At 43.8% G+C, this 27124-nt stretch overlaps 1 protein-coding gene across 1 annotated transcript in view; it reads left to right on the forward strand.

Annotated features, from left to right (window-relative positions):
• The window catches only part of CNNM2 (cyclin and CBS domain divalent metal cation transport mediator 2), a 178962-nt gene that overhangs the window by 132665 nt on the left and 19173 nt on the right, over positions 1–27124 (forward strand). The window contains 4 exon segments of the mRNA XM_056849339.1: positions 443–586; positions 2667–2804; positions 5147–5316; positions 13085–13178. Coding sequence (XP_056705317.1) covers positions 443–586; positions 2667–2804; positions 5147–5316; positions 13085–13178 — 546 coding nt within the window.

Genomic DNA, 27124 nt, shown 5'->3' on the forward strand with positions numbered 1-27124 from the left:
GATTCATCTTTTTACTCATGATGCTAATTCATTTCAGATGTCTTTGAAATTGTTCTGCCTTGTCACAGAGGATACAGGAAATACATGTTGAAACTGAAGGTGGAAAGAATGCTAGTGATGGTTATGAAGTTGAAGGAAAAGGAAGGGATGCTTAATACAAGGCAATGGTCTTAGAGTTGTGGAAATGGTATAGCTGTTTCTTGTTGCTTGTGGTTGACTTCAGTGTACTTAGAAAGGCATACCTCTGCTTACATTTGTACTGTTAATCTGTTAATAATGCTTGGCATACTTTCAGCTAATTTTTTTTCCAAATTGATAATATCCTTTTAAAGATCTCTTGTTGTACTGCAGGATATTGTGACATTCTGTATCATTCTGTATCAGTAGCCTAGTCAGTTATTCTGCTTTAATGTCTAATTTCTTGGTCTACTACTCTGTGCAGGTAAATCTCACTTGGCAATAGTACAGCGGGTGAACAATGAAGGGGAAGGGGATCCTTTTTATGAAGTCTTGGGCATTGTTACCTTGGAAGATGTAATTGAAGAGATCATCAAGTCTGAGATTCTAGATGAAACAGATCTGTACAGTGAGTATTACTCTCCCCGATTTTTGCCCTTGGGAAGTAGAAGGCCTTTCTAATATGGTTCTGACATGTTTATTTTTTGAGAGAAATTGCTTAAGAATTAAGAGGTAAAATTGGCACCTCAACACTTATACCCATCTCTGCACCATGACAAGGAATCTTTTAGAAAGGTTTTTACTGCTAGCATGCAACCTTTGGCATGACTAACGATCTAATCCATCAGGCTTTTCCATGTCCCCTCCAACCTGCTATAGGTAATAATTAAAGAGAGTTGAGTAAACTGAGAACTCTTCCTAATGTGTATAATACTTTTGTTTTGGCCCACTTTCACTGCTAGTTCAACAGGTTTTGCAGGATTTGGCACAACATAAAAGCTGCTTTTTCAGTGGTAAAAATGGTGTGAGGGCACCCTGGGCAGCAATCTCACTTTTAGACAACCTTAAATTCTTGGGGGGGGGGGGAACTATTATCTGTTTTAGAGAGAGGAGAAAGCTGTCCCTTCTCCCCCGCCTTCCATACCAGATCCCTTCTACTACCCGTCCCACTTGGCTGAAAAGAAAGAGGAATGAGACCAGGTTCACTCTTGCTAGTATGATTTCTCCTTCCTCACCCCACAACTTTAAAAAAGAAGGAAGAAAAGAGGCTAAGCAAGCATTTGTCAAAGTGTACCCAGCCTCCACGTAGAGGTGGGTAGACCATGACATGGGTAACAGGCACAGCCGGAGAGCTGTAAACACAAGCTTTGTGTCACTTTAAAGATTCAAGACTGTGAGTCTTTTAAAGTGCCACAAGATCCAACCGACTAACACTGCTATACCACCGGAATCTGTATGATGGCTGTATATTATATATATTATCTATGTAAGTATTTTCTACCCCACTTTTCTCCCCAATGAGGACCCAAAGCTGTTTAGAGGAATACAATTTAATTTTTTTTTAAGCTACCTCTGTGGTTGGTGCTGGCAAGCTCATCCAAGGCCACAGGCTAAGAGTCGAGGGGCAAGATTCCTTTGGCTCTTGCCCTTCAGCTTATGCCTAAAGGCTCACAATTCTGACTATACCGAGGGTTTTTAAATGTCCAGCAGGAAGGGAAAACAGAAGCTCAGCTTGGATCATGTGCAAATGGCAGAAATGCTCCCAATGTTCCTGTCCTATATACGCATGGCTACTGAGTGAAATGACTAGTGCCGTTCTGTGAAATGTCATGGGTATCCAATTATTAATATATTCTTTACTTCTAAAAAAGGCACAGGTTTGACTTTGACCATAATGGGAAAAGTATCCTGTATCCATTTTGACTTTTAACCAGTTATAATGTTGTTAATTACTTATTTGCATGTAGTTTTATATTTAACACTATACAGCTTATTCAATGCACTCAGTTATCCATTATGTATTTCCATATCGCTACTGACAGATCAATCCTATCCCTCTATTTGCTTTGTAACTATTGTGATGTTTTGTGCAAGGCAACAGACAGCTCTTTCCATTTAGTTTAAATGGATTTTAAAAACTTCCCTTACTTTATTACAGTATTGCTTGTGCAAAACATGTGCTAGCAAAGGCTGAAGCCACTCTAAAGATGTTACGTTGGGAGTTTGAGATGGCCCACTGTTTTTTTCCTCTGTGTGGCTGTCCTGCAATGCATAAAGGCATATCTTCTTTTCTGACACAGCAGAGCTGATGGCTTCTGCTTCTCTGGAAAAAGGGGCAATCTGAATGCTAGCAGCTGTACAACGGAACAAGGTATTCCCCTCTGATGACACTGAGCCCCCTTTGCCTCATCTTGTGTTCGGCAGCATCATCACAGGGAAAATGTTTTAAATTCATTCTCTTTGATACCTTGACGGGAAATATTGATTATTCAGGTGGCAAAAGATGAGGACCACCACAATCAGATGAAAATGGACCAGTATGTAGATGCCTGATTTTCCTGTTGTACAACTGGATGCGGATCAAAATAACTGTTCTCATAACTTACAGAATGTGTTGATGCCTCAGCACTGTTCCTCTTTCTAGGTATCATCTCCCAGTGTTCTTATTGGGCTTTAATCTAACATTTCTTTCCTTTTTCTATCCCCAGCTGATAACAAGACCAAAAAGAAAGTAGCCCATCGGGAGAGGAAGCAGGACTTCTCTGCCTTCAAACAAACAGACAGTGAAATGAAGGTTAAAATCTCACCACAGTTGCTCTTGGCAATGCATCGTTTCCTAGCAACAGGCAAGTGTGGCTTATCACATTTTGATCACTCCAGGGTCTTTACAGCTGGTTTGTTGGTAGAATGGGGAGCAAGTGGATGGGGCGGTGCTGTATGGCAGAGGGGCTGTATGGCAGAGTGGCACAAAATGTCACTAGTATCTCCTTTTATGACTTTTAAAAATCCTCTCCCCTGTTCAGTATTGGCATGAGCTCTGATCCATTAACCAGATGTGCACCAGTAACTTTAAAACTGAACTGAAAGGTAAAGATAAGTTCAAAGTCCATCCTGCCTATGTAGATTCCTTCCCAGGAAAGGCCAAGCATTCCCCCCCCCCCCAGGAGCTGTTTGCTGCTCCTGAAGGCTGCAAACAGAAATGAAGGAAGGGAGAGTAAAAAGTGGATGTTCAGTCCTGTCTCTGATGGCAATTTTCCCTCTTAGAATTGCCCCTCATTGTGGTTTTCCTCCATGGATTTTGAGATGAAAAATAACCCTCAGTGGAAGTATTAAAGCTCCTCCTCCCTTCCCTACCCTTCTGAGTGCAGCCTCCAGTGGGACCTCCAATGGGAATCTTACACAGTAGTCTGTGTAACAACATATAGTATGGTTCTTAGCTAGTAGCAAATATCCTAAGAAGAAGTAGATCATGAAATAAAATAATTAAGGATTCTGTACTGTGAGGGATATAGAAGAAAATTATACCTTTTGAAAGAGCTTGTAGGTGCAAAAATGAACACGGACCTTTCTCCATAGGCTATACATTGTATTTGTTTGTATTCAGTATACCTATGAACTCCTGAATTGAGTGTAATTTCTACTATTGGGTATAACAGTATACTGTCAGACAGAAATCAGCAAATGTCTGCATTCTAGTATTGCCCAGAAAATTGGCTGCTTGTTGACAGTCATAGCTGTGAGCTTGTGGTTTTAAGAAATAATACATCTGATGTCACTTCCATTTTGAACAAAATTCATCTCTGTGTATGACACTGCAGACCAATTAACAGGAGTGTGTGTTAGGTGGGATTATATACATGTGTTTTAAAAGAAATTGGAGACCACCTTATCCAGTTAGAGTCCTTTTGATGCAATGTGAAGAAGACTTGACAAAAGGAACAGTCAGTAAATCTGGTGTCTTTCTTTTCTAGCTGTTTAAGACTATTTCTATTGAGTTCTCCACTTTTCTGCAAAGCCTCTACATCTATTCTACGTGATTCTAGTCTCTAGGGGTTATATTCATATATAGAAAGAATGATGTTATAGATCTGGCTTTGAATCCATTTAAGATATGTCAGTCAATTATTTTCAGGTTATTCCATTTATTTATTCATTTTATATCATTTATAACCTGCCTTTCTCCTTCATGAAGATCCAGAGCCATTTACATTGTCTCCTTGCCTCCATTTTATCCTCACAAGAACCCTGTGAGGTAGGTTAGGCTGAGAGTATTTGACTGGCCCAAGGTCACCCAGGGAGCTTCCATAGCGGAGTGGGGATTTGAACCTGCATCTCTTAACTCCTAGTCCAACACTCTAAGCCCTATGCACACTGGCTCTCTGAGTCTTTAAAATCTAGATATGTACATATGTGCAAACTGGCGGTAGAAATTTGTCATTTCATAAAGCTCATGGTGATACATTATTGGTGTTCTGTATGCCAGTTTATTAATTGTAACTCACATTTCTAACTCAGGGAAAACTGAATGGTCTGGGGATGTCTAATGCTGTAGAATTACTGAGGCTAGGCAGGTGTGAAGCTGGCTGGCTCCCTGGCTAGCAGACCACTGGGGGCCCTATGTAAGAGTAGGATATAAATAAAGAAAAAGAATATTTCTATCAGTTTTAGACCTGTAAAAATATGGATCAAGTGATGAGATTAAAGTCTGTAGAATGTCATAACAGCTGCTACAGATCTGTCTATTAGAAAGTGATCTCCCTTTGTTGCTTCATCTAGGTCACAGTTGCTATTTCTGACAGGGCAGGCTGTGCTGTAGCAAACATATAATGTATATCAAACATAGAAAGCCACTAGTCTAGGCAAATGCCAAAAGCTAATCCAATTGCAGTTCACAAACAAGTTCAAGTCTGAATTCCACCATTCCAAACCCCTAAAACATTCTCGTTCCATTATCATATGGAAGCTGTTATTTCTGCAATGCAAAAATAATAATAACTTGATCTGATTTTGGCTCTTATGAATCTAACTTCAAAACCTGAAAAATTGTAACATGTTCTGCTTTTTTACATGTGTATTAATGTTACTTTCTGCAAGTTTGATTGTCTTTTAGTCGGATAGTATTTAGCAAGTCACAGTGATTTGTCAAATGCACTACGTGGTCTACATCAAGTTGTTCTTTTTTCTTCAGAGGTTGAAGCATTTGGCCCATCCCAGATGTCTGAGAAGATCCTCCTGAGGCTTTTAAAACATCCCAATGTCATTCAGGAATTGAAGTATGATGAGAAGAACAAGAAGGCCCCTGAATACTACCTCTATCAGCGAAACAAGCCTGTTGATTACTTCATTCTAATCTTACAGGTTAGCATCTGTGTAACCCACCAGTTTACCAGATTCTCTTAATGCTTTCTTAGCCTGCCTAAACCATGCATTTTAGCCACCCAACTTTATTATGTTTTTACTGCATTGCTGAGTCTTTCTGATTAAAATGGTGAAAAGTATGTATCCAGTTACTAACTTTAGAAGTAAAAAATGGCTGTGTTTGACAGTAACAAAAATTCCCCCTTCCTCTTTGGATGTTTTTCATGGATTCTGCTGGAAGGAGGCAAAAGAAAGCATCCATATAGAGTGAACGTAATTGACTCTGATCACCAGAAATCATTGCTCTTGTTCAATCAGCTCTGTTTATCCTTAGTGGAATCCTGTTGCTAAGTTTGATTGAGTACGTTGTGCTATGATACCAGCATATTCTCTAAGTGATCCTTCATTGGCTGGGATCACTACAGGAAAGACAAGCATCTTCAGCAGGTAACTCATGAGTTACCAGAAGCAGAGTAACTCATCAGTCTCCTAGAAGACTCAGGAAAAGATCATTAAAAAGATCTCACTCTATAGGCTTTTTTCTTTTAAAAAACGGTTTTGTGTCATAGGATTTTTCTTTGCTGCTTATCTGATAGCTTCCTAACTGATTCTCTTCCTTGTTCATGTTCTCTTTCTAGGACAAACAAAATTTGCTAATGTCAAGGAGGAGGGAAGTAGCTCAGGATGTTTTTCATTACTCAGCAGTAGTAGTATTCTCATTAAATTAAAGGTTGGTGATCCCTGCCCTAGCCAGATTACAGGATGGTATTAAGTAGGGGACTGAATACTAGTGTTGCTATGAACTATTAGATCAATATGTTCACTGAGAGAACAGCACCACCTACTGACTTGCTTGTGCTCTTCACTTGGTTTACATTGTAGCATAGCCTTGAATACTTTTGTGTGTGTAAAGTGCCTTCAAGTCACAGTCGACTTATGGCGACCCCTTTTGGGATTTTCATGGCAAGAGACTAACAGAGGTGGTTTTCCAGTGCCTTCTTCTGCACAGCAACCCTGGTGTTCCTTGGTGGTCTCCCATCCAAATACTAACCAGGGCTGACCCTGGTTAGCTTCTGAGATCTGACGAGATCAGGCTAGCCTGGGCCATCCAGGTCAGGGCTGAATACTTTTGCCCTGAAGCAAAAAGTCAAAATGACTTTGTGCCTCCATAGTTTTTAAATAAAGTACACAGCAATGAATAAATAAATGGTGTCCCTGCTGGTGTCTGATGCTTGATATACTGGCATCAGCGGAAGACACTTGTAACAAAAGAAACTGTTTGTCATTAGCAGAACACATTGGCAGGATCCATCCAGTCTATAGATCTTACAAAATACCTGACTATTTGATGCTGTATTGTTTTTTTTTAGAAATTTTTAAAAACTAAATTGTTTACGTATTCAAGCCTTTTACTTGATCTGCTTCTGTGTAAAGTGCTGTCGACTCTCAGCCAACTTATGGCAATCTAGTAAGGCAGGAGGCTAACAGAGGTGGTTTGCCATTGCCTTCATCTGCACAGTGACCCAGGTATTCCTTGGTGGTCAACCCAGCTTAGCTTCTGAGATCTGACGAGATCACGCTAGGGCTGTCAATTCAGTTCTCTACGAACTGAAAAACCACCGAATTTAGCCCGATTCAGCAGTTTCTAGCTCGGATAGAACCAGTCAAAAAAGGCGGGAAAACGACGAGCCGAACTCGGCGAATTTGGGCGGACGCCGGATAAATTTGTACAAATTCGGCGACCTCGAATCAGCAATCTCCCACGGCCAATAGGTGGCCAAGTTGGGTCTTCTTCTGGCCAATCAGTTGCGGATGAGTGTGTGAGCCTGGGCCGCTCAGCGGCCCAGGGAGAGAAAGAGAGAGTGTCTGTGTGTGAGAGAGATCCCCGTGCGCGCGCGGGGGGGGTCATGTTCATGGTCGTCTGTGTGTGAGAGAGAGATCCCTGTGCGTGTGTGTGTGTGCATGGTCCCGGGATGCTGTGCGGCCCGGGGGGGGGGGGGGAAGAGAGGCCATTTATGCATGGGAGGTTTTGCCGCTCTCTAGACGCACATTTTCCCCATCCAAATTCTCAAAATTCAACAATAAGCTCCCATGTAGAGTTTTGAGAATCTGGACGGGGAACATGTGCATCTAGAGAGCCGTAAATCCAAGGCAAAACCTCCCGTGCATAAATGGCCAGTGAGTCTGTGTGTGTGACTCTGTATTCCTTCCATTGCTGCTGCTCCTGTGCAGATCCTGTGCTGACCGTGAGAGATCCTCCTGAGCTGAGCTGACCTGCTGCTGCTTGCTGGAATCAGGTTGGATTACTCCTCCTGACCCCTGCTTCTGCTGGAAGAGAAGACATCCACAGTTTGATCCAATTTGGGGCTTTTCTCTATAACTTTTTTCCTGTGTGTGTGTATGTGGGGTGGGGAGATTCTGTGTGTGTGTGTGGGAGAAGCCAAAGGGGGGGCTGTTCTGCTGGGGGGGGGTTGATTGCCTCTGCGCTAGTTTGTTTTTTGCTATTTTCACTGGTTGCCACCTTCGCCTGGAGGTCGGTGTGGGTTGGTGAGTCTCTCTCTCTGGCTGCCGCGTTCTCCTTCGTTTGGAATTTGCATCTTCTTGTTGCGGGGGGGGGGCTGTTCTGCTTGGGGGGGTTGATTGTCTCTGTGGGCCGTGTCCGTAGAATCCGAGCTTTTGCCTTCTTTTGTGCGATGGGGAGGGAATGGCGTGTAGCGGGCATGCACATGTGTATGCGCCAGTGGTGTCATGTGCTGTACAACGCAGCATCCTGCTTATTCCCCCCCTCCCCAGCCCCCCGCGGGTGTTCCTGCTCAGGATTTCTCCTTTCCTCTGACAGTGACAGCTCAGCAACGTTGTCTCCTCCCTCAACCCCCCCGTCTCCGTTGTTTTTGGGTGCCCCCGGGGCTGAGGAAGCAGTGACAGGAAAAAGCGAAATGTAGAGGAAAGGGCAGGCAGTCTTGATCCTCCGGCCTGCTTACTCGGAAGTAAGAGCCACGGTGGGGCTTTGCTCCCAAGGTAAAGAGGAGCGAATTGTAAACAATGCCGCCTTTTATCAGTCCGCAACAATGGGAGGTTTTGCCATGGATTTGCCGCTCTCTAGTTGCACGTTTTCCCCATCCAAATTTTCAAATCTCAACAATAAGCCCCCCTGCAGAGTTTTGAGAATTTGGCTGGGGAAAATGTGCATCTAGAAAGCGGAAAATCCAAAGCAAAACCTCCCATGCATAAATAGCCAACGAGAAACAATGGGAGGTTTTGCCTTGGATTTGCTGCTCTCTAGATGCACATTAAGGATTGCCGGCTCCCATTCATTCCAGTGGGCGGATGGGGGGACCCCTTCCAAACCCCATAACTTGGGACCCCCTGACCCAATCTTCACCAAACCTGGGGGTTCTTGCAAGTAGGGTCCCTCCAAACTACCCTGAAAGTTTGGGACCTCTACATCCAAAAATGCCTTTCCCAGAGCCACGGAAAGGAGCGGATGTGTTTTTAATGGCTTTAAATGGCCGAATTTATTCGCGAATGCTGAATTTCAAGCCAAATTCCCCGAATCCAAATAGGGGGAGTTCGGAATTCGGCACTTCCCGAATAAAAATGGGCCAAATTAAGCCGAATCTGAATCGAACCGATTTTTTTCCCCAACAGCCCTAGATCAGGCTAGCCTGGGCCATCCAGGTCAGGGTGGTGCCACATGTACTAACATATATGGGTTTGCCTGCTGAATATAGCACATGGCAGAACTCTTGTAAGTAGATTTGGAGAATAGTCCTTCCTTTTCCCACTTCAGATTGATATCCTCAGGGCCGTGGAACCTTCTGTCTTGTCATCAGGTAAGGTGCCTGCTTGCGGGGATACTAACCAGCTAATGGCGAATAATTTTAGGTCCTTTGGATCTCCTTGAAATTAGTGGCATTAAGCTAAAAATATGTAACTTTGGCTGGGTCATGCCATTTGTGTTCACTGATTAGCCACACTGGCTACAGGACCCTGAACCCTCCCCCAAAGGGGAGGGGCAATGTTTTTCAATAATTTTAGAGACAGGCATTCTTTGTTTCTGTTGCCTGTTCTGATTTTTTGGAATGTACACAGGCAAAAGCCTAAAATCATAACGCTGCTATTGTAATCTCTGTTGTCTATAAGGAACCCATATGGTGTAGTCAGTAGAGTGTTGGACTAGGATCTGGGAGACCCAGGTTCATGTCCCTACCCTTCCATGAAAGCTTGCTGGGTGATCTTGGGCCAGTCATACGCTCTCAGCCTAACCTACCTCACAGGGTTGTTACAAGACTAAAATGAAGGAGGGGAGAATGATGCTGTAAGACATTTTGGGCCCCATTGGGGTGAAAAGCAGGATATCTAAATGAAATAAATATTTTTTCAGTGCAATGGGTTTTCATTCATGTTTTGCTTCAGGCCAGTATAATGGAAGAGGTATTGTCACAAGGCCCATCCTGGTCCTCATGATTCCCTGATTTAATTAAGCTCCAAAATCAGTCAATCCCTTTGCTCAGCCTCTCTAGTAAGAGCAGGAACAGGACAGTAAATCAGAAAGCCCCCACGTATAGGGTTCCTTCTTTCAAAATGAATCAAGTAATTGGCTTAAACTCTTAAGTATTACTGTTTTGAATTCTCCCATGTGCCTGAAATCCTTCTCTGTTCTTTTTGTTACTCCCCTATAAGTAATTGAATATACCTTCCCTTCTTACTCTGCTTTCCCAAAATAAAAATAAAATTTGTTGTGTTAAGAGAGCTTGTGTTGTCCCCATATCATTAGCGTGTAAAAGGACTGGGTTATGTCAGATCAGCTCACAAGTGAGCCAGGTTGCATATTTAGCTGGATGAGGTATGTGTGCGCATGTGACAGAGAGAGGTATAAGTGGGCCTGTCAGACTCTGCCTCAAATTTTAAAGTGACAGGTGGTGGCAGCTACCCAGTGAGAGTGTGTGGGCTGTTGTTTCAGGGGCGAACAATAGCCAAATGAGTCAATGGAGGCTGGGAAGTAGGGTCCTCCACCTTTATTGCCTGACAACCTTTCTGGACCAACTGTGGCAGTTATTGAAACCTCATACAGATTAAATAGATTTCCTGTGTGTGTGAAGCCTCGTCAATTCACAGCCGATATCTAGTGACCCCTGGTGGGGTTTTCAAGGCAAGTGATTAAGCAGAGGGGGTTTGCCATTTGTCTTCCTCATCTTTCTTGGACGTCTCCCTTCCAAGCACTGACCCAGCTTGGCTTCCAAGATCTGACGAGATCGGGCTATACAACACTATTCCACATCCCAAATATATTTCCTGCTCCATTTTAATTTTGGGGAGAGCTGTGTTTTTCTTTCATTGCAGTTGGCTTTGATTATCTCACTCTTTACAAATGGTTCTGATTATTTTCTTGGATTAACTAATTCCAAGTAGGCTTAGTTCTCACAGTTCTCACAGAGAATGTAGCACCCAGGTTAGGAAAGGTACTACCAAGTCTAAAAGGATGTCTGCATGGTAAATGACCCAAGTTACATTGGAAAGTCTGACCCAATAAATTGAACAGAAGATAGCACAGGATCTGGCAAAAGAAGTGTAAATTAATAATTAGGTGCGCAAAAGCATCAAGACAAATAATAAGAGTTTATTTAAATATATCCAGAGCAGGAAAACAGCCAGAGAGGCTGTCGGGCCTTTAGATGTCCAAGGAATAAATGGATTGCTAAAGGTATATGAGGAGATGGCAGAGAAACGAAATGAATTCTTTTCCTCTGGGTTCACTGCGGTAAGTATTGGGCATGTGTTCAGGCCACAGCCACTATTTTCAGGATGGGAATCTGAATAACTGAATAAGTCAGATTGAGGTGATGAGAGATGAAGTTCTAGATCTCTTGGGGGAATTAAAAACAAATAAATCTCTAAATCCTGATGGCATACACCCAGGGTTCTTGTGTGCGTGTAAAGTGCCATCAAGTTGCCACTGACTTATGGCAACCCAGTAGGGTTTTCAATGCAAGAGACTAACAGAGGTGGTTTGCCATTGCCTTCCTCTGCATAGCGACCCTGGTATTTCTCAGGTACCATCCAAGTACCAGCCAGGGCCAACCCTGCTTAGCTGCTGAGATCTGCTGAGATCAGGATAGTCTGGGCCATCCAGGTCAAGACCCCAAGGTTCTTAGGGAACTGAAATGTGCGATTGTTGATCTACTAACCAGTATATGTAACTTGTTAGTAAAATCAGCCATTGTACCAGAAGACCGGAGAGTAGCAAATGCTACACGAGTTTTTGAAAAGGAGTCCAGAGGGGAACCAGGAAATTACAGGCCAGTCAGCCTAATGTCTGTCCCAGGCAAATTAGTAGAAGCTGTAATCTCAGATAGAACTTTTAGGCACATAGAGGACCAAAGCCTGCTGAGGGAATATTGGCATGGCTTCTGCAAAGGAAGTCTTGGCTCACCAACCTTTTGGAGTTCTTTAAAAGGAACAAACATCTAGATAAAATGAGAACCTCATTGAGAACCAAGTTTTAATAGGGTTTGAGTTGAGGGGATTTTTTTACCTGGCTTGGAGTAGTGCCTTGGCAATATAAAAATAAATCATTTTTCAGAATAGTGCAGTGAGTATAGTAAAAAACAGTATGTCTATGAGTGCCTGAGAGTGTGGAGCTTTCCAGAGGCATAATCATGGCAGATTATGTGGTGTAAAAACAGTCAAATAGCACTAGACATCTAATGAGCAATGCAATAAGACTAGGATTACAAATTTAGAATTAGTGCTAAGAAGTGGCTGACATTATATGACAAGCAATGCAGAAAATGGAATTACAAATTTAAATAGAGGCTCCAAAAGCATTTCATTTGCACCAGAAGTAACCTTCATGAACTATGTAAAACGCTGCACAGCTCTTTTACCAAATTATGTCTGCATGATTTAGAAACAGCAAGGGATAGAATACTATATGTGAACATACCAGAGTAGGAAAAAGGAAACAAAAAAATGGAGCGGGAATTATAACTAGCATGTGATCTTCAGACAAAGAAAGAATATTAACCCAGATTGAATACTGTATCAGGTTTAAGGTTTTGGTATTGGCCTTTAAGGCCCTAAATGGTCTGGGACCATCGTACCTGTGGGACCACCTCTCCAGATAGCCCCCTCAGAGAGCATTAAGCTCATCTAATAACAACTTGCTGGTGGTCCCTGGCCTGAGAAGTATCCAGCTGTACTCAACCAGGCTCTGACCTCAGCCTGGTGGAGCTCTCTGTCTGATGAGACCAGGGCCCTGCGGGATTTAGCACAGTTCCGCAGGGCTTACAAGTACCCAACAGAGTAATGGACAAGAGAGGACTCGGAAGGAAGATCCAATTTCAGTGTCTATCAGGAACCATACAAAGGAGAACTGAATCTGCTCTAGTTCCACCAGGCCTATGGTTGAGGACAGCAACGGTTTCCATAAAAACTGACCTCCCTGTTCTTGTGGTTTTTTATATATTTAAGCTTGGTTACATCTCACCTACCTGCTTTTGTCTCTCTTGACTGAGGGTTTATTAATTATTTGATCAGACGCCTTGGGATTTGACAGTGTATAATTGTGGATTATTATCAGAAATTGTAATAGTAATTTATTATATATTATTCCATTGTTACTTTAAATTTGCTTCATATTAAGATGGTTATTATATTGGATGTAAGCTGCCTCAAGCCCAACCTAGGCCAGGGAGGGGCGGGTTAGAAATTTAATAAACAAACAAATAAAAGTACTTCTGAATCCACTGTCATTTTTTCTCCACAGGGGAAAGTGGAAGTTGAGGCTGGAAAAGAAGGAATGAAGTTTGAGGCTGGTGCTTTCTCCTTCTATGGAGTGATGGCTCTCACAGCATCACCAGGTAAGTCCTTCACATCTTTGTCTGCAATTACTTCTGGAATGAACACCCCTGTTTGCTGGGATGAAAGAGAGCTTGAGAAACCATTCTATGATGAAATCTAAATTGAATGTCAGCTGTAAAATATAATACTAATGGGGACCACAGAATATTTATTGACACAAACTGGTCTCTAGAGCTGTTATTTTAACTTGTCTTCCAAGTTTTTATACTGATAACCTGCTGGGCTAAAAGAGTAGTGAATCAGTAGCTGGCAGATCACAGATTTCTACAGTTGCAAATCATTCTGTCAACATCTTAATCTGTTCTGTTATTAGTGCTCAAATTACAAGGGGCAGAGGGTGTCCAGCTCTCCCCCCTCTTCTGATATCTCTTTTAGAAGGCTTCGTGCCTGGAGCTTTCCAACAAATCTCTCTGGCTGTGTGCCTGGCTGAGAATAGTACTCTCGTCTTCAGCTTTGCATTGCTTTATTTCTTTGTCCAGAGTCTCCCAAGTCAACAACCTCTGGTAAGATCTGTCTTTAGCCAGCTGCCTGGTGCCTCCACCCCACTCCCAGCACTTGGTTTGGTCGTATATTCTCTCCTGTCTCTACCACACTTTGTGGCTCAAATATACTTACTATGTATGCACTACAATCCTACAAACTTTTTCCTGGGAGTAAGCCTCATTGAATGAACCTGAATAGGATTCTGAGTAGACCTTCTTAGGATTGCTGTCACAGTGACTGAAAGGACTTTCTAGCCAGGTGGAAAGTGACAGTGTCATTGCTTTGAAACGTCCCTCATATCCGGGGCAATGCAAAGATCCATACAGATCCAAGCCTCAGTGAGCAGTGCATGCTCTTGAGCCCCAACAGAGTAATGGACAAGAGAGGATTGGGAAAGAAGATTTCAGTGTCTATCAGGAACCATGCAAAGGAGAACTGAATCTGCTCTAGTTGAGCAGGAGGCCCTACTGGGAGAGGAACAGAACTCTCACAGAAGAAATGATTAGGCCTACCTGGTCTTTTAGCTTTCTGAAAATTCAGAATTAGGAATAAATTTCTGAAAACGCCCTTCTGGAATTAAAGGGATGACTGGATGCTGGATTCCAGCCCAGAACCAGATGAGGCTTCTGTGAGTATTGGCACAGTATGAAAACAGACTGATTTCACTGTTAGTGAAAGGAGAATTCCACTGCTCATAACTGTGTTCCTCTGCTAGTTGCCTAGTATGTCAGCTGATATCTGTTGAACCCAACATTGGAGATATTTCCCTTTTTGTATCCCACTTCTCACAAGCAGTTAGAACAAAGTGGAAGAAAGTATTGCTATAGGTAAAGACCTTCCTACTTTTTCATAATTGAATGTATTCTATGTAAATAATTTGTAAGGTGTCCTGCAGCAAGAGGTGGGGTGTGACTTATGAGGACCAGTGGAAGGGACTAAAATTGAGGTGAATCAGAGGTGGGGCTTGCTAATTTAATTAAGGACCTGTCTTTTCTCTGTTGAGCTGAAGACTATGGCCTTTTCCAGACAGGTTATTTGCCCCAGATTTGATACTGACAGGAAGTGTTTCCTCCCCCCTGCTTCCCTACAGCATTGTGGTGCATTTATGTATCTCTCAGGGTTTCCCCAGCTTTTCTCCAATCTTTTCCAAACCTGCTTTACTGCAACGCTGTGGAAAAGATTGAAGTACAACCTGAATTGCTGCTGTGTGGGTGGGAAAGTTTGGATTTTCCAGGTCCTGTTCACACAGCAGCCATTTTTCTGTTCCTATCCCCATTGGGGCCATTTCTCTCCCAGTCACTGGGAGACTTTTCAGTATAACATTATACCAACCCATGTATCAGGTTCTCTGAATTCCTAGCTTTCATTAAAAAGGAGCAAGTCTTCAGCCCCATTCATTGTGGATATATAAAAGGACAGGCATATCTTCACAACAATAGGTTTTAGAGACTTCAAAAAAAATGAAATCTGGGAATTCACATAATCTGATACATGGATTATTGTAACAATATATTGATATACCAATATTCAGTTGAAGATTTTAAAAAAGAAACTGAAAAATCCTGGCTGCGTGTGGGGGGCGGGGTTGCCAGGGGACTGAAGCAGGGAACCTATGGGAATTATGCCATGTGGAAGCCTCAATGCATTTACGCTATATCGACCGCCACAGTAGCAACAGGGAAACTATACAAGCCAGTCCCTGTGTGGAAAATACCTTCACAGTTTGTGAGATCCTGCCTTCTCGCTCAGAGGGAGAAGGGCATCTTCATTATGGGTGTTTCCTTTTCCTCTTATCTCGGGAGGCAGGAACCAAATATTTAAATTTTTCTGACCTCTGAGGGTAAACGCCCCCTTGTGATCAGTTCTATTTCCTGCCTTGAATGGGAGAGCAGCCTTCTAGCAGCTCTCTGCTACAGAAATAATAGAGAAACCTTAACCTTACTTATTAGACCTAAAAATATTCTTATTTTAACAAACCTAAACTTAACCTAACTAATCTACTACTCAATTCTATTTACTGTCTTAATTTTCTGCCTATTCTCCTCAGAAGGGTCTTTTCCCGCCAAAAATAAAAAATAAAAAAAAAATGGCGGATCGGCATCAGGACAGCTATATAGCGCCTGCCAATTTAGACCCTAGCCTGCTAGTGGCCTTACCACTACAATTAGATGAACCCTCGGACAGTCACTCTGGTGACCTGAGGACCAAAACTCAAAAGGGAAAGGCAAAAGCGGCAAAAACGGCGCAGGCAAGTACAAACGGCTTGGCTCGACCGCTAACAAGCGCGCCAAATGCCTGCTGCAAAATGCACGCTGCTCTGCCGCGCCTGAAAGACGCGCCTGCCAGATCGCAACAGAAAGCGGCCGGGAGAAAACAGCGGTGGTAGCCGCTCCTCCCATCTGCATGAACGGGGGAAATGAAGGAGGCTGGCGGCTCGCCTTTTTGCCTCGCCCGCCGTGCTCCGTCCTTAGGCGGCTCGCCTATTGTTATTCAAGGACGGGAAGCAGCAGGAAGCAGCCAGGAGAACACAGCGGCTATAGCCACTTCTCCCACACTGCACAAACGGGGAAAATGAAGGAGGCTGGCGGCTCGCCTTTTTGCCTCGCAATGCTCCGTCCTCAGGCGGCTTGCCTATTATTATTCAAGGACGGGAAGCATCAACGGAGACATCGACTGCCGGTAAGGTGACTTCGCCCCCCCCCCTCATAGATGCAGCCTGTTTTACTCCTGTAAGAGCAGAGCTCTCCGCCCTGATTAAAAACGCCTTCTCAGATGGTTTAAGGGCAGTACAACCTCCTTATCCTGCCCCATCCATACAGGGATCGTAGGGATCACACCCTCCAGCACCACAAACAGTAATCTGATTGCTAAAAGGGCAGAATATCAGCCAAAGCAGGGGAACGGCTGTGGCTCAATGGCAGAGCGTCGGCTTGGCATGCAGAGGGCCAATTCTGGTAGTAGGTGATGTGGAAGACCTCTGCCTGAGATCCTGGTGAGCCGATCACCAGTCCAAGTAGTACCAAGAGAGTACGTGCTGGCCAGCCTAAGCAGCGCTGAAAGCTAATTCACGATCCCAAAATTGCCAATTGGTACCCAGACTGTCTATAGTATTTAACGCAGAAGATTTCCTTCTGCATTGGCATAAAAACCTAGCTACTCTTGATCTCTCAGAGGACTCAGAGTGGGAGAAAAGACTCCAGATAGGTTTTGTGCCAGCGCTTGATTATTTCTAACTCTGTTGAAAGCAGAGCGGGAGAAACCAATGGCACCCATACAATGCTCCACAGCCTCTAGGAAGCCTTTATATTTGGTTTATCGGTGCTTCTAAAATTCTAAAAGTGCCTTCAGTAGAATCACCTGTCACTGCCTTCACTCCTTCAACCTTGTTACATGGCCTTGCCATGATTAGGGACCCTACAGATAGGAAGGCAGAGTTAGCAGGCATAAATGCTCAGAGGCCTTGGCACTCACTATCAAGCGCTTCTATCACATCTGCCCTAGTATACAGAGCGGCAATAATTTGGACTAGGAAGTTATATCAACTTTTTCCACAGGAAGAAAGAAACGCCTTTACAGGAGTACCCATGTTTTTTGAGAGTGGTATTCTTTCTAACTGATTCAAACTTCGATACCATGCCATATGCAGCTAGGACACTAGCCGCAGCATCAGATGCCAGAAGGGCATCCATGTTTTTTTTTGAGAGTGGTATCCTTCCAGCTGATTCTACCTTAGATACCATGTCATCCATGTTTTCGAGAGTGGTATTCTTTCTAGCTGATTCCTCCTTAGATAACATGTCATATGCATCTAGAACACTAGCCACAGCCTCAGCTGCCAGAAAGGCTCTCTGGGTACGTCCCTGGCAAGCGGAGTATATAGATCAAAATTGGTTATTATGGGCTTCCTGTATCAGGGAAAGACCTTGCTTGGAGACAATTTGGTCCCCATATCAGTGGAGACCAAAGACAAGTTTCTACGCAAGGAATCCAAGGGATCACTCCCTCTATGTCCTTTCGTGCATACCACATACTTCAAAGATACAGACCTGATCAACCTAGAAACCACCGGAACCAGAATCGCAGCTCCTTTAGTAAAGGAGGATGATTCAATAAATCTCCAAAATCCTCCACCTTCCAGGGCAATAAAGGGGATAAACCCTACCGCCCAACCAAACAGTGACGCCAGCCACCAGTCAGTGGAAGGCAGGCTCAGCCTATTACACCGTCAGTGGTCACCTCCCAACCAGGCCTCTGGGTCACAAACATTATCTCACAAGGCTATCAGATAGAGTTTTTCTTACACTCCTTCACATCGACTAGTAATATCTCCAACATTCCCCCCCCCCAAAAAAAAATCCATAGAACTTCAGAGGCCTCTTAGACATCAAGGCGATGGAGCCAGTCTCACCATTAGAGCATACATTGGGAGTCTATTCAGTATTCTTTACTGTTCCCAACAAAGGCGGCGGATGGAAAGCCATCCTAGACCTCAAGTTTCTGCACAGATTATCCCATTAAAGCGCTTCAGGATGGAGACACTAAAGTCAGTCACACAGGTCCTCAGGGAAAAGCATTTTCTTACATTCTAATACACCCGGCACATTGTTGTTTCCTTTGGTTCCCGTACAAGGGACACCTCTTCCAATTCAGGGCCTTACGATTCGGGTTATCATCGCCCCTCCTCGAGTATTCACCAAAGTTCTGGACACACCAGTCACATCTCTGCGCAAGGAGGGCGTGAGAATGCACCCTTCTCAGACGACATTCTGATTTGCGCAAGCTCAAACTAGCAGAGCATAGATCATTCAGAGAGAGTTCTGAAGAGGTTAACAGAACACGGGTCATAATCAACTTCAGAAAGACCCACTTAGTTCTATCCCAACGATTGAGAGAGATGGGGGATGGACATAGACACACTGACAAACTCCTTATACCTTCCAGTGGACAAAAATCCACAACATTTCATCTCTAGCAAAGAAAGCCATTAATTCCCGGTCGCCTTCTCTAATGTCCCTGACCAAACTGAAGGGTCACATGTCTGCATGCATTCCCGCAGTTCAAGGGGCACGCTTACGAGCAAGACCTCTTCAATGGTTCTTAAGGCCGTACCAAAGAGACATACCAAGGAAGAAGTGACAGAAATCTCATCCTGACCGAGGAAGTCAGATCAAGACTAGTATGATGGTTTCAGTCTCAGAATTTGACGAAAGGAAGTTGGTATCTCCGTCCAACACCAATTCAAATCTTCACGGACGCGTGTCTATCAGGTTGGGAAGCCACACTCAAGGGACAATGGCTCAAGCAACATGGACCATCAAGAACAGAATCTTCACATCAGTGCCCTAGAAATCAGGACGATCCTCAGAAGCGACTACATTTTTCCTTGGGCCGAGTCCAACCTCTCATCAAAATCAGCAGAACATATTCAGGGCACAGTCAACATACAAGCAGACTGGCTCAGCAGACAGGACATCAGCGAGGCAGAATGGTCTCTACATCCAGAGGTCTTTCAACTTATTACTCAGAGATTCGGCACGCCACAGATTCATCTGTTTGCATCCAGCATCATCCACCAGCTGCCAAGGTACTATTCCATGTACCGTCAACAGGGGGCGGAACAAATGGACCTCTTAATGTCACCAGGGCCACACGACCTACTGTACAGGTTCCCCCCCCTCCCTCCAAGGGTATTGAGAAAGGTACGACTTCAAAAAGCATCAGTCAGATTCATAGCTCCATATTGGCTGCGACGACCGTGGTTCCCATCTATAATTCAGATGTCCATACAGAACCATTGGAGACTTCCAGACAGACAAGATCTCCCTCTACAAGACCCAATATGCCATCCCAATCCAGGGTGGTACAAACTGACCGCATGGGCACTGAAAGGAGATGACTTATAGCCCTAGGTTATAGCCCGGTGGCCGTCACTACCATATTGACAACAAGGAAGCCATCAGGAGGGACAGAGCTTAGGGCTAGCTACCTGCACTCTACAAAGGCAACTGGCATCTATAGCTACCATAGTACCCAAGGTATCTGGATACCGCTTAACCAAACACCATCACATAAAAGCCTTTTTAAGGGGCGTCAGTTATTTAGCTCCTCCTGTTAGACACAGGTTCACAACTAGAGCCTGCACACAGCTTTGACAGCACTCACACAACTACCATTCGAACCAATCACTGAGATAGGGCAAAATGTAGCTGCAAGTTTCACAGGGAGCAGGACATAGTGCTTACATCTTCTGCACTAACCCCAAGAATCCTAAGGAGAAGGCCTGGCACTAGCTAGACCTAAGAAGGGCACTACCTGTTTACATTTATCTTACTAAAATTATTAGGAACTCTGACTCCTTATTCGTTCATATCTCACCACCTGACAAGGGCAAGCATATGTCCAAGGCATCCATTAGTAGGACCATCACCTTATACATAACACAGGCTTATAGAATAAGTAACCTACCTGCTCCTGCGGGCGTTACTGCCCACTTGGGAAGAAGTGCGGCTACTTCAGCAGCCTTCGACTGCCGTGCTTTATGGAAGAGATATGTAAGGCCGCAACTTGGTCCTCGGTGTCCACATTTGTGAGACACTACAAATTAGATCTATACTTGTCAGCAGATGCCGCCTTAGGCAGACGAGTACTGCAAAGTATACTTCAGGACATCTAACCCTCCCAAGGGCGGGGGACAGCTCTTGTATGTCCCATAATGAAGATGCCCTTCTCCCTCTGAGCGAGAAAGAGCCTTGGCTACTTACCGTGAAGGCTTCTTCTGCTCAGAGGGACGAAGGGCATCTTGCCCGCCCAGACGTCAGTAAAATATAAATAAAACAAATAAAATAAAATTACAGGTAATCATGGTTACATCTAACTTCCAGTTGACATTCAATTCAAGTTAAACGCTGTTTGTTGGTTCATGACTTATAGTTATCCTAAAGGTTCATCGTTAATGTTTATTAGGAACTTATTTCTTGTATAGAATTATAACTAACATGTTTCTTCAGTCTATCTTAAATATATAAGGCTCGGAAAGTCTTTAACTGATCACAAGGGGGCGTTTACCCTCAGAGGTCAGAAAAATTTAAATATTTGGTTCCTGCCTCCCGAGATAAGAGGAAAAGGAAACACCCATAATGAAGATGCCCTTCGTCCCTCTGAGCAGAAGAAGCCTTCACGGTAAGTAGCCAAGGCTCTATTTGCACAGTACTTGCAAAATAGTAACAGTTTTGCATTAGGTGAGTGGTACTCAGTGGCTATGTATGCTTACATTAACTGGATCTTGTTCCAGATTTTGTTAGTTATTCTCAGAACTGTAGATTTTCCTAAGCATAACTTGTTACAAGGGCTTTCTCTCTGTGTTAGTAGTCGTTCACATTTATGTATCTTTATATAAAAAGCATGGGGTTATTTGCACATTACACTTACATAGCTTCTTCTTAGGAGAAGATTAGTTATATCCTGGAGTATTTGCAACCTGTTTCATTGGCAGGAAGATGGGTAACCCTAGTAGCATAAAATCTGCCTGTAGTGAACTACCTGTATCCTTGCTGAGAGTGTTTGCAGCTGCCTAGAAATAAGAACAGCAATTAGCTTTTGGTGCAACAAACATGGGGTAAAGAGAACATAAGGCAAGTTCTGAATGTCCACCACAGTATCTCCTTTGTACCTTTGGGAGGGGCTGTGGCTCAGTGGTAAAGCATCTGTTTGGCATGCAGAAGGTCCCAGTTTCAATCCCTGGCATCTCCAGTTAAAGGGACTAGGAAAGTAGGTGATGTGAAAGACCTCTGCCTGAGACCACAGAGAGCCGCTGCTGGTCTGAGTAGACAATACTAACTTTGATGGACCAAGGGTCTGATTCAGTAGAAGGCAGCTTCGTGTGTTCCACTGCTCCACTGGAAAATGACTCCTGCTGCTTTTTAATAGCTGTATATTATTTTCACATTTGAAGTTTCCCTTTCTTGCTGTGATGGACAGCTGCATTCTACAGAGTTCTCTAGGTCTTAGAACCCCCCGATTGACAGGGAGTTCGAATAGAATTATGTGAATGGCAGTTGGAGAATTCTTACAGCTGAAAACTGACAGTTAACGTAGAAAGAAGTTAAAAGACTGAACTTGGAGACTGCGATGTGAGTTGCAAGGTATCTGGTGGAGGATTCTCCTCTGGAGTGAAAAGGAACACATTTGGGTTTTGGATCAGGAAGGATCAATAACCATATAGGGAAATAGCTCTAAGGTTGACAGAGTGATCCCTAAGAGTTTAATGGAAAATAGTCAGTTTAAAGGAAAAACTGGGGAAGTGTGTTAATGTTCCTAGCTCCTCCAACTAAAGAACTGCTGGGTAAAAGGAAAAACAGAGTTGCACTTACCTGTAACTGTTGTTCATCGAGTGGTCTTCTGTGCAGGCACGCCTGGGACTGCGCTTGCGCAGGCCAGCCGCGGAGAACTGACTAGAAAGCTTTTAGGAGCTTCAGAACGCCTGGAGCGCTCCCCCTCCCCTCCGTCCCAGGCCGAGAGCAACGGTCCGCCCAACGGTCAGTTGACGGAGGGAGGAGAGGCGCTCCCCCCTCAGTTCTCCCTTTGCCGCCGTGGAAGACCACCATAGCCACCAAGCAGTAGCCCACAGCGGGGAAAGGAGGGAGGGATGCGTGCCTGCACAGAAGACCACTCGATGAACAACAGTTACAGGTAAGTGCAACTCTGTTTTTCATCTTCGTGGCTTCTGTGCAGTCCCGCATGGGAGAATAGCAAGCTCACCTACCATGGAGGTGGGTGTGGGCTTGTCACCTAATTAAAAGACAACTCTCACAAACAGCTGTTTCCTCCCTGGAGACCACATCTACAGGGCAATGCCAGAGGTATGTGGATCGAAGGACCAGGTTGCCACTTCAGAGAAGCCTCAGAAATCTGTCATGGCAAGGAAAACAGCGAAAGAGACATGAGCCCTGTTGCAAAAGGCCTCCATATGGAGTGGACAGCATAGTTCAGCATTGCTATAAACACCATCGGGAAACAGTTTCCAAAGCTGCTGGTTCAGACTTCCATGCACTAGACCAATAGGTTGTTTAGGTGCTGCATGGAACCTGAAGGACATGGTCTTCAGGCACTTGATTGCATGAAGAGATTGCTCAGTTAGAGACTGAGGATTTAGAAGAAAACAGGTTCGGCAACGGGACCTTACCCAAGGTCGAACTTCAATCTAGGTAATACTACCTTAACCTGATGAAAAGTGATCACAGACCAATAATTTAAACAGGTTAAATGACAGCAACCAAAAACAGCACCTTAGTGGATAAAAGAAAAACAGGTTAGATGGTGCCATTATACAAAAGGTTTAAAGCATAATGCAAAGAATAATAAGGGCATTAGCGTAGGGGGAAAAAATAGACTAGCCAAGGCCCTCAAACCATTAGGAAACTGGTGTTGCAAATACTGAATAAGAATTAATCAGGAAACAGAGGGCTGAGATGACCACCAGATGTGCTTGACGGGAATAACAGCCAGGCTAGTATCATTTAATGAGTAATGACACACCCCATATAAAGGTGAAGTAAGAGGTTGCAAACCGTCTGACCCTGATCATTCAAAAAAATGAGCCCACTTGGCAGCATAAGATGACTATCTGTGGGGTATGCATAATACTGTTAACAACTTTGTGACTCTAGGTAGGTCCCGATAGATGGTTGAGATGACCACGCCACCCACTGTAGTGAAGCGACATTGTGGCAGAGAAGGAAGGGGCTATACCCTGATCAGCTAGTCTTCTTGAGAAAGTACCCCAAATCCCCATCAAAAGTAATCTACAGATTGGGAACACAAAACATTGTGGTCAATAGGGACCTATGAGCATCACTGGTGTCCTGGGTCTGTGAAGCCAGGGAACAAAAATGCAGCATTAAAATAAATGTGACCAGTGAAACTGGAAAATCTCCCCGACGGCCTCATGGCATCCAGTGTTCTGTAGGAAGCAGGGACATATTGCATCTGCACTTGAGATAATAGGACTCTACCTGGGAAAAAACCATTCCCTTAAAAAGGGAAAGCAGGGAACATAGAGTGAGGGATTACTTGTGGGTTGATGAAACCTGTCAGCTTGGGAAATCTGAGAGAGTAGGCTTCTCCCACCACCTGGACGTCCAGGAAGGAAACGTTGTGCTGTTAGGTCCTTTGCCGCAACCGGAAAAACCTGGGACAGCAGGACAGGGAACTCTCCCTCATGCTATAGATATTTACATTGCCATGCTATATACACTCATAGCAGTGGCTGAAAAAAGGTACAAAATGGTACTGGATTGTCCTGACTTCCAGAAGAATAATGTGATTTCATGAAGGAAAACATTCAGGTAAACACCCTTGCACAAGTGCTTGTGAGAACCTTAGTACTGGAGAGAACACAGCATAGTTCTGGATATAAGAAGACTATGTCTTCAGGTGGTATTAGCATAGTTGTCCTGTCAGGATCTGCACCACTAGTCTGGGAAGGAGCAGGAACCAAAGCGATATGCAATAGAACCAACCGTAGTAGGGGACGATGACTGGAAACATATATATTTGTTTGTTTGTTTGCCTTTGGTAAGGTATGTTTTTTAATGTCCTCTTGAAAACCCTTGTTTTGTAAATTCAGGTACCAGAGGTCTAATGTTCTTAGACTGATGATCCACAATACACACAGAGGAGTATTCCCCAGTCTCAGAACCAAGTTGAAACCCATTAGTTGTTGGTCTTGTTTTTGTTTTTTTATTTTATTTTATTTTGAAGCCTATAGGTAGATACCCTAGGATATAGACCAGTAACAATGGTGATCAAAATTATTCCTTTTAAGAACTGATCTACATTTGCACCTAAATCGTGCAGCTAAAGGGACAGAAAAACCATGGGCCCTTGAGTTGTTAAGGGCTCGAAGAAAAAACATTCAAAGTAGCAAAAAGAATGCTATCCTTTGAGTAGGGAGCAATTGGGATTACACAAATTCAACTAGCAAATCCAACGACACATAGGGCTGACAAGGTTAGAGACAGGCAAACCTGCAGGACTGGTAAAATGAATTGTCCAATAGCCAATAATCCAATTACGGATCAACAGCACCACCTGCTGACAGGAGGAAAGCAAGTGCAACAAGCCTGTAACATACTGTAACATACAATTAAGATAATTGTCCTTAGATTCAGGACTACAACCAAAAAGGCTCCCAGGCAACTGAGGAAGGACATCTGAAAAGGGAAGTATCCTGAAATGTGGGCACCTGTGGATCCATATTAAGGAGTCTGAGGTCCAGTCGGGGTCCCTTATCAGCATTTTCCTTTATCCAAGATAAAAATACATAGATTAAAATCCTGAAGAGAAATTTTCTCTGAGGTAACAGAAAAGACGCTCTGAAACCAAGCTAGTGCTCTCTCCACGGCGGCGAAGAGAGAACTGAGGGGGGAGCGCCCCTCCTCCCTCCGTCAACTGACCGTTGGGCGGACCGTTGCTCTCGGCCTGGGACGGAGGGGAGGGGGAGCGCTCCAGGCGTTCTGAAGCTCCTAAAAGCTTTCTAGTCAGTTCTCCGCGGCTGGCCTGCGCAAGCGCAGTCCCATGCGGGACTGCACAGAAGCCACGAAGATGAACTTAAGTTTAAGTAACAATCCAGTGACTACCAAAATAAATCAGTAGAAAATAAAAGTTTAAACATTTGTATGTGAACCACTTTGATACATTTGGAATTACAATATATAACTTGATCACAACAAGTTCCTCAGTTCTGTTATTCCGTTACAAACCACACTCCTGTTATGAAGCTTTGCAAACTGACTTTTAATCCCTCCAAAAGAGACAAATAAAACCATTTTTAAGTTGTACTTCAAAAAGCCTCTAGAGTGCCAGGTATTTCTGATCTCTTATAGAAAATAGGGGCCCGTCATAATTAGTGGCAACAGTGTCATAACAAGTTATTAGTCTCAACAGAGATAGTAAGGTTCGGTGTGTGTGAGAACAAAATAAAAAAAATTAAACAAGAGGAGTTCCATCATACTTGCCCTTTTCTACTCTCCAAATGTCTGCTTTTAAGGATGCTAATTCCTTTTCTGCTATCTGTTCAGCTCCTTTCCTACAACACTCCCTCAAAAGCAATGCTACCTCTTTCAAAATTTGGAGGAAGGGAAAAACGCCTACTTGGCTTTTACATGATTTTATATTAAAGAAGCTATTTAAAAAAAATAAAATAAAAAAGATAACCACCCCTTCAGAATGGGTGTATTATTTGTGCCTGATAGCATCCAGAATGCTTGGGTTCGATTTTGCAACTGATCCTGAGGCAACCGCCCTTGGTGACAGCCAGATGGCATCTGCAGTTTAGATGTTCTTCCTTGCTAGTTGCTTTGTTTGGATAAATTAGGACAGCATAAGTGGGGGCCTGCAAAACCCGTGGCAGGGATCCCTGTTGGGTATTAGAGAGCGAGCTTTGTTACATGTCAGACAGTTAAAGGGTTAATATTGTAACTGACCATTTGGTCAGTGTAGTGGCCATTGCAGTCGTGCCCCGAGGGTCATGTATACAACTACTTTGCATGTTCAACTGCTTTCGATTTCTTTGTTAGAAGAGAAAGTAGTTGATCACTTTCTTCTTGCTTGACTGCTGAACAGGCAGGATGGAGAGAGGCTCTCCTTTTGCTAAGGGTGCCTACTCGTAAGTAAGCTTAGTGCCTTGCCAAAGGCTTTTGGCAAGTAAAGGAAACATAGAATGTAGACAGATATTATTTGTTTTGTATCCCAGTGACTTTTTCCCTACCCTGAGTTAGAGTAAAGATTGTTTTACTTCAAGACAAATGCGTCTTGCCTCTTTTGTGCGTGTGTGTGATCTCAATTCTCATAGTTCAAGAGGAACGATCCATTCCCTCTGATTTGGTAGCAGATAAATTAAAGATCGGGGTTCCCTTTACAGGAACTGGGGCCCCGATCCCCCAATAAGTGGTAGCTGAGTACGCTTGGTTTTTATTTTGGCTATTGAGATAGGATCACACCGCACCTTTTTTTTTTGCTTTTGGGATCTTCACTGGAGACGAAAGGATTTACAAACGCCCAGAGGGAATTTTTCCTGTGACGGAGCCAGCAGCCTGGTCTGCAAAGGACGGCAGGAAACTTAACCCCGCGCGCCGCGCTTGGATCCTGTGAGGAAGAAAGCAGCCCTGAGCCGCTGGAATGAGCAACGATAAGGAAAGTATGAATTCAAAACAACCCCAATCCGTTTCTGTCCCCCATATCACCCAAGCCTCCTTTCCAGTATGGAAGAGAATGGTGGAAAATGCTTTAACAGCAATTGGGGTGAATCACGTTTTGAATGAAGACCCGCCAGCTGACACAGATAGAGAAGCCCTAAAGAAATTTAAGATTTCAGATGCCCAGGCAATGAATTTGATTGCCAACTCAATTAATCCGGAAGAAACTGCGATAATTTTGAATAATGATAGCGCCAGGAAAATGCTAA

This window comes from Euleptes europaea, chromosome 5, assembly GCF_029931775.1.
Source record: "Euleptes europaea isolate rEulEur1 chromosome 5, rEulEur1.hap1, whole genome shotgun sequence".
In the NCBI taxonomy this organism is placed as follows: Eukaryota; Metazoa; Chordata; class Lepidosauria; order Squamata; family Sphaerodactylidae; genus Euleptes; species Euleptes europaea.